General features: G+C 57.1%; 1 protein-coding gene across 1 annotated transcript in view; it reads left to right on the forward strand.

Moving 5' to 3' along the window:
* Positions 1-7,951, forward strand: part of ASAP3 (ArfGAP with SH3 domain, ankyrin repeat and PH domain 3) — a 49,904-nt gene extending 41,953 nt beyond the window's left edge. Inside the window, 12 exon segments of the mRNA XM_077775713.1 lie at positions 30-163; positions 389-483; positions 711-888; positions 1,864-1,949; positions 2,104-2,219; positions 3,098-3,165; positions 3,260-3,367; positions 3,503-3,698; positions 4,558-4,786; positions 5,305-5,335; positions 5,337-5,396; positions 6,590-7,951. Of these exon segments, the coding sequence (XP_077631839.1) occupies positions 30-163; positions 389-483; positions 711-888; positions 1,864-1,949; positions 2,104-2,219; positions 3,098-3,165; positions 3,260-3,367; positions 3,503-3,698; positions 4,558-4,786; positions 5,305-5,335; positions 5,337-5,396; positions 6,590-6,679 (1,391 nt within the window). The 3' untranslated portion in view covers positions 6,680-7,951.
* Positions 7,952-8,083: the final 132 nt, after the last annotated feature.

Genomic DNA, 8,083 nt, shown 5'->3' on the forward strand with positions numbered 1-8,083 from the left:
CGCCAGCCTCCAGCTGCTCTACCTTGCAGACCCCACGTGGCTCAGCACCAACCTGGGTGTCCTCACCTGCATCCAGTGCTCCGGCGTCCACCGCGAGCTGGGTGTGCGCTTCTCGCGCATGCAGTCCCTCACCTTGGACCTGCTGGGCCCCTCTGAGCTGCTGGTGAGGGCGGGGCGGGGCCAGAAGTGGCCTTGGGGGCGTGACTTTGGGGGGGCTGGACTTGGGTCGACTGGCTCAACCTGAGATTGTGGGGCCGGGAGAGGTGGGGCAGGGTCCTGATGCAGCACCGGGAAGGGGCTGATGGGGCGGGGCTTCTGGAGGCTCCTTCGTCCAGGGGGCGCTGCCCTAACCACCGGTCTGACCCCCACCGCTTTCCTGCGACCCCAGCTGGCCTTGAACATCGGAAACACTCGCTTCAATGAAGTTATGGAGGCCCAGCTGCCCTCACATGGCGGCCCGAAGCCCTCAGCTGAAAGTGACATGTAAGGGGATTATCAGATGGGGGGGGCGGGCATCATGGCTGGGGATTCTGCTTCCCCAGCTCCTGTGGTCTCAGGAGGATCTTGGACCGGAAGTCTGGGGAGAAGGGAGCCTCAGATCTGGAAGAGTCTAGGACATGGTTCTGGGGGAAAGGAGGGCTGTATCTCCTGTGGGAGGGGCCACTGGGTGGAAACGGCCCCTGCTCTGACATTGTGGTTGACTTCGGCAGGAGCTCGCGCAGGGACTATATTGTGGCCAAGTATGTGGAACACAGGTTTGCCCGCCGGTCCGCACCTGAGCCTCAGAGACTCCGGACGGCCATTTGCAACCGGGACCTCCCGTCAGTGCTGGAGGCCTTCGCTAACGGGCAGGACTTTGGACAGCTGCTGCCTGGGCCCGAGGGGCAGGTGAGAACCGCCTCCAAGGGCCACTTACACCCTTCGCGCTCTCTCACCCCAGTCTTTCTCCAGGACCAGCTATCTCCCCCTCGCTCCTCCCCACCTCTGACATCTACTCAGATCCCACCCTGCAGAGGGGTGAATGGGACAGAGCACTTCAGTCAAGCCTACCTGGGCCAGACTCCTGGCTTTCTGTCTTTTCCTAGCTGTGTGATCTAGAGCAGGTTACTTAACTTCTCTGAGTCTCATTTTCTCATTCATAAAATGAGTTGATGATAGCACCCACAGGGTAGAAGCGAGAATTAAGTTATGTATATAATAGGGCCAGGCATATAGTATGTGTGCACTAAATGTTAGTATCTTTTTCCTTGACCAGCCTCGGAAATGGGTAAGGGTGCATCAGGTAGATAAGGGAAGACTGTTGCACTGGCGATTCCACGGACAAACATCATGTGAGCCAGGAGGGGGTGGGGCGGAGGGGCAGGGTACCAGAGTCGTTTGAATGGATAAACTGACAGGAGTTGCCGACAGTACATGCAAAATTGGATGTCGTGTCTTTGAGCGGTGGGTGGGACTGCCCAGGGGGGGCAGTGAGGGTACAGCACTTAGGTGAGGTAAGAATTTGGAACAGCCTACACACGAGTGACAGCTCAAAGTATGAGGTTACCTGAGGTCTCAAGGGGTCAGTGAGAGAGAGGAGCAGAGAGGGAAAGCGCAGGGCTAAGAATCAAGTTTGGGAAGCATCTGTTAAGAGGAGGCGGAGCCATTGAAGGAGGCTGCGAAGGAACTGGTCGCTCGCCTTCCTCCCAAACACGCTCCATCCCCGTGGTCCCCTCTCTCAGCTCCAGCAGCCAGCACGTTAGGTGGCAGCGGGGCAACAGCCTTAGGTGTGGAGGTGTCCTGGGCAGCAAGAGTTCAGGAGGGTAATCCTGGATTGAGGGCAGGTGAACTGGGGGAAACTCAGAGGTGTGGCTGTGTACCCAGGCACCTGGAGAGCTCGCCCTGCACTTGGCCATCAGAGTCGCCAACCAGGCCTCCCTGCCCCTGGTGGATTTCATCATCCAAAATGGGTGAGAACCTCCCTACCTGTCCGGCCACCTCCTCATACTCCCCGTTGTTCCTTTCTCTTCTCCGCTCCCCTTCCCCCTTCCCTCTCCTCGCCCCTGACTTTGACCCCTTCGCCCTGTCTGTTCCCCTTACCTCCTCCCTGACCCCCACCCCCAGAGGTCACCTGGATGCCAAGGCTTCCGACGGGAACAGTGCTGTGCACTGCGCAGCTCTCCACAACCAGCCCGACTGCCTCAAGCTGCTGCTGAAAGGGAGAGCTTCAGTGGGCACAGGTGGGGCTCCAGCACCTCCCCCACCACACTTCCGGGTCCCTGCTCCTCTGAGTGTGGCACTTCCTGCCTTCTTCCCAGATGGAGAGCACTGATAACCACCATGGGCTCTGCAGACAGACTTGGGTCCTAATCCTGGCTTGCCTCTGACCACCTCTGTGACCTTGGGATCTGTCCATTCATCTCTTGAACCTCAGCTTCCCCATGTGTAAAATGGGTGTCATACCATGGACCAAGTAGAACTGCTAAGAAGAGAAAATAAAAGAATGTTTCTGAAAGTACCTAAGCAAATAATATTGGCTGAATTCAAATAATAGTGATTATAGTAGCCACTATTTACTGTTTAACATATGCCTGGTCAGGGGCGCCTGGGTGGCTCAGTCGGTTAAGCGTTCGACTTCGGCTCAAGTCATGATCACCCAGTTCTTGGGTTTAAGCCCTGCATCGGGCTCTGTACTGACAGCTAGCTCAGAGCCTGGAGCCTCTCTTCGGATTCTGTGTCTCCCTGTCTCTCTGACCCTCCCCTGCTTGCACTGTCTCTCTCTCTCTCTCTCTCTCTCTCCCTCAAAAAAGAATAGAACATAAGAAAATTTTAAAAAACAAACAAAAAAAACCACATGCCTGGTAAGCTGCCAAGTGCTCTATACATGTTAACTCAATTAATCCTCCTAACAACCTCATCAGAAAGTTATAAGTATTATACTCATTTTGTAGATGAGACAGTCAAGGCCCAGAGAGGCTAAGCGACTTGCCCAAGACCACACAGCCAGGAAGTAGCAGAGCCAAGATTCCAATGCAGTCTGATTCCAGAGGCCCATCATAACCTCTAAGCTCTAATGTCTTTTGACCCTGACCATGACCCCTAACTTTACCCCTCACAGTGAACGAGGCAGGAGAGACAGCTCTGGACATAGCCAGGAGGAAGCAGCACAAGGAGTGTGAGGAGCTGGTGAGGTCTAGGAAAGGAGGGGAAGCCCCTGACCCTTTCTCTTTCTCTGCTGAGCCCCTGACCCTCTGAACTGCCAAGGCTCTGTTATTGACAGCTGGAGCAGGCCCAGGCTGGGACCCTCGCCTTCCCTCTGCACGTGGACTACTCCTGGGGCGTCTCCACGGAGCCTGGCTCTGACAGCGAGGAGGAGGAAGAAGAGAAGGTGGGTCCCCACCCCATCTCTCGGGCCTTTGTTAGAGACCAGATGGAAAGAGCCAGATGGGACCTGGGGTGGGGAGGGGCAGGCCTGAACCACAGGAACCTCACCGTCCTCTCCCCCGTACTTGCACCCCTGCAGCGCTGCTCTCTGAAGCCCCCTGCCCAGACCCGCTGGACCAGTGGGAGGGTCGACCTCAGCAACAAGACGTATGAGACCATCGCCAGCCTCGGACCAGCGGCCCCCCAGAGCCAGAGCGAGGCCTCTCCCCCACCCTTGCCGGTCAAAAACCCTTCTCGGACCATGGTCCAAGGGCGTGCGGGACATGCCAGTGGAGGTAGGATTGGCTGCCCAGAAAAATGCTCATCCTACCACTCGTTGAGGGCCTACTGTGCACCAGCGCACTGAGCTCAGGGTGCGTCTGTTAGTCCATCCCACCCTCACAATCGCTGGCCAGGTAGAGGTCACCCCGCCCCCTTACAGGTGAAGGAACAGAGATGTGAAGTGACATCCCCAAGATCCCACAGCTACTAAGTTCCCGATGTGGGATTCAAACCCAGGTCTGTCTTATTCCAGATTCCTCAATGCTTTCCTTAAATAAAAAGAGAGAGGAGCCTTTATTGACTGGCCGCTGTGTCTCCGGTATTTGGGGGGCTACCGAGACACAGACTAGTGGGGGAGATAAAAGCTGGCCTGCAGTTCATTACAATAATAGATGCAACAGTATAGAATGTAAATCCNCACAAAGAATGTACATCTCAGGAGGACAGGAATTTGGGTGCTCTGTGGACTAGTATTTGTCCTGCACCTAGCCCCGCACCTGGCTGTTCTAGAGAACTGTTTGTTGAATGAACAGCCTTGTTCTGGGGGCTCAGGGGAGGGAGGGAGCGTGTTCTCTTGGGACTGGGGAGTGGTTGAGGGAGGCGTCCTGTCTGGGTGGCGTCTGAGTTGAGCCTGGGGGGTGCGCAGAGGAGTCCAGACTGAGGAGCAGGGGGAGCAGAGGCAGAACGTGCATCAGTGTCGTCTGGCCGTCATAGCAAAGGAGACCAGGCACGGTGGGGAGGAGCTGAAGGGGAGCACCGGAGAGGTGGGTGGCGTCGGGGTGTGGGGACAGCCGTAGAGGCCAGGGACTGCTTTGAAATTGAGAACAGAGTAATTGATCAAGACAGTGATTGAAAAATCACTTCTGATTCTAGATCGTTCCGAAGTCCCAGGCCTGAGCTCAGAGCCCTCTGGGGCCCCCGAGAGCCTGGGCAGTCCAGCCCCCACCCCTTCCAGCCTCGCAAGCCCTGGGGAAGCTGGAGGTCCCAGCCAAACCCCCCCACCGAGCTCTGAGGAGGGCCTCTGGGAACCCCCCGGCCCCTCCCGACCCAGCCTGACATCTGGAACCACCCCCGTGGAGATGTATCCCCCGGTCAAGTTCAGGTGAGAGTCCAGCTGGGCAGGTCTCCCCGACCCCTCTGTACATCATGTGTTTCCCCACGTGTCAGTGGTGCCTGCCTGAGGCCTGGGGTAGCTCCCTGCTCTGAGCCCACGGCCCACACAGAATGCTAGCCCTTGAGTGGAGGGTGAGTGGACCCCCTGCCCCTCATGCACCTGCTCCGGGGTCTGGCCTGGAGAGCTGGGAAGCAGCCTGGGACCCTCTCTGCTGGAGGCCGAGTGGAGACGGCTTAGTCCCACCTGTGGGAGGACTCTCGGTGGGATCTCTGTGGTGCTCCCACCTCCAGCCCAGGATCCAGTCCCCCCCTTCCCTATAAACAAGCCCCTTCAGTTTGCAGTTTGGGGGCTACATACAGGGAAATCTCCAGAGCCCTCGGAGGTCAGTTCTAGGCCCGGAGGCTTTGGGGGACTCTGCCCACCTGCTTAGGCCCCAGGCTATACCCCTTTCCCCCACACTAAGGGGCTCTCAGCATAGGTCACATTGGCCTTTCCCTGCCTTCCAGCTCGGAGAGCACCCGCTCCTACCGGCGGAGTGGGACGGAGCCCGGACGACTGTCCCTCAGCCAGGCAGCCTCTGCACAGAAGGAACATGCCGGTATGAGCTCTGGGACCGTGGTTTGAGGGGCGGCGGCCGATCACGTGGAAGGTGGAGTTGGTCAACAGGAGGCGCCGGGGGTGGGGGACCTCTCCCCATGACTGGGGTACATATGAGAGCAGGTGGCCATAGTTTGCTCAGTCCCTGCCATGGTGTTCCCCCTCTGTGCCGCAGCCCAGGACGCACGCAGCTGGGGAGAGCCCAGGCCTTGAGAGCTGGCAGAGGTGATGGGGCCCGAGCCCTGGCCTCTGTCCCGGGGAGGACGAGCAAACCCCTGTCAGCCAGGCTGGAGGCTCAGAGAAGGTCTCACTGCCCTGCGGATGAGGCAGGAGAGGGTGGCTGTGTCCCAGCCCTTAGTTTGCCTAACTGTCCCCTTGTCGCAATCCGCTGAGTCGGCTCACTCCGAGGCATAGAGGCATGTCCCAGGGACAAGGCGAGAGCTGCCATCCCTAGTCCAGCTTCTCTCTGCTGGATCACGAAGCCCCTCACAGCTCCCCCGAGTTGGTCGAGGAGCTGGGGGTGGGCACAGGACAGAGTCAGCTGGGCTGAGAATAAAACTGCTGTTCCTCGTCCCCCCGGGGATTCCTCAGGGGTGGCCGTGACTGTCAGTGCCGGGAGCGGGACCCAGCAGGGGCGGGAGCCGGGTCTCCTGCGGAATTGTCATCCTCAGTCCATCAGAGTCAGGCACTGGACACAAATCTGTGTCCACAACCAGGTATCTGTCACCCAGCATTTAGCTGAGACGTGCGTGCTAAGAAGAGACCAGGCCTCAGGGTGTGGAGGCCTTGGAAAAGTGGCTTCACTTCTTTAAGCCTCCGTTTCATTGTCTGTTAAATGGGGATAATTTCATCTATCCATGACAGGACGGTGGTGAAACTGAGTGAGATAAACAGCTGGTATATAATGAAGGTACTTAGATGAGGTGCCTGGGTGGCTATCGGTTAAGCGCCCGACTTCAGCTTGGGTCACGATCTCACAGTTCGTGAGTTCGAGCCCTGCATTGGGTTCTGTGCTGACAGCTCAGAGCCCAGAGCCTGCCCAGGATTCTGTGCCTCCTTCTCTCTCTACCCTTGCCCCACTCGCACTCAGTCTCTCTCTCTCTCTCTCTCTTTCTCACAAAAAAAATTAAAAAATTTTTTTAATGTGTAATATAGGTACTTAGAAAATGTCAATTTTCATTCTTGTATCCCCAGGTTGGCTTCATTGAAGGAGAGGGCTCAAGAGTTGGGTTCTCCTGGAACTCTGCACGGTTTTTGCAAGACTGGCCCCTTGCTGGCCTTTGAATGCCTGAATCACCCCCATGGTTGGGTCCCAGTGTTCAGAGCTAGGACTTGAGCCCACAAGACTGGAGAACTGGGGTGTTCGTTCCCTTTGGGTCTTGCTCTCTCTGTCCCTTGTGCCTCCGTGGCTGGCCTTCCTCCCTGCCGTGGGCCCCTGCCCAGGACACCGGGCCCCTCCATGTTAGGGCTGATGGCGGCTCCTTCTCTCACCCGTCACTGCCCAGAAGCCAGGGAGCCGTAGGGCTGGATCTGAGCATACTTGAGCTACTCTTCGCCTTGAGAACTCTCCGTCTCCCATCAGACCAGAACTCTGTTTCTTCTATCAGCCTGGGGGCTCCGTAAGGGTAAGACCGGCCCACCTTCATCGTGCTTCATGTCCAGACCAGGAATTCTAACCAGACAAACGGCTTGTCTTCTTGGCTACTCCTTCGTCTGGGACTCCTTTCCTGAGTTTCTCTCTATGTCCAGCTGTCACATGAGTAAGACAGGGGTCTTGCAGATCTGGCCCCTTGCTAGGAAGCTGGTCCCCAAGGGCTGGGCATGGGGATGGGCAGGGCTGGATTCCAGGGGACGGTCCTCAGCCCAGGGGCAGACGATCGGCTGCCTTACGCCGATGAGACATTGGCTGTCTGTAGCTTGCGTGCATCCTGCTTGGCCGGCGCCCGCGCTCCACTGGCTGTTAAATAAATACTCCGAAGAGCACTCCTTTCGAGGGACAGCGCGGCCTTCCGGGGACCTGGGCTGTGTTCCCCGGCCAGGAAGTACCTAGGAGTAACCCCCGGCTGCCTACTCTCCTTGGTTTCGCAGGCAGGAAGGAAAGGAATGGTTGGGGATGATTGATCTTCGCCCCTCCCCTTTTCCTTTGGTCAACTTAGGAGCCTTCCAGTCTCAGGGGAGGAAAGAGCTAAGAAAGGAGGAAGGAGAATAATGGCAACAGGAGAGCAGGGAATAAAGTTTCTGCTTCCCCTTGCCGGAAATGCCACCATGACTTCCAGCCCCATCTTAGAAAAAAGGTACATTTAGCCATCATCAGTCTGTAACGCAGCTTTATGGGCACTGGGCGTTCGGCCCTGGCCGGGATGGGATGGGCCAGACAGGAGGGGCTGGAGGGTGCCGACGGCCCAGCTCAACCCTGGCAGGCTGAGCCACTTACCCTGAACGGAGACCTGACTGGTCTGGGATCGCACAGGGGCAGGGGTTGCCTCCAGGGTCTGCTTTTGTTCATCTCAGACTTGTTATTTCACTCATCTCTAATAAAAGATTTTTTTTATTAAATTCCAGTGGTTTCATTTATGTGATCCGAAGAGCAATAGGGAAGTGGGTGGGAATTCCAGGGCCTGGAATTCTTTCTCTGGACCTGGTAAGGGATGATTTTGCTGCAGGGGACGTTTGGCAATGCAGGAGACC

Source organism: Crocuta crocuta, unplaced genomic scaffold (assembly GCF_008692635.1).
Source record: "Crocuta crocuta isolate KB4526 unplaced genomic scaffold, BGI_CrCroc_1.0 scaffold127, whole genome shotgun sequence".
Lineage (NCBI taxonomy): Eukaryota > Metazoa > Chordata > Mammalia > Carnivora > Hyaenidae > Crocuta > Crocuta crocuta.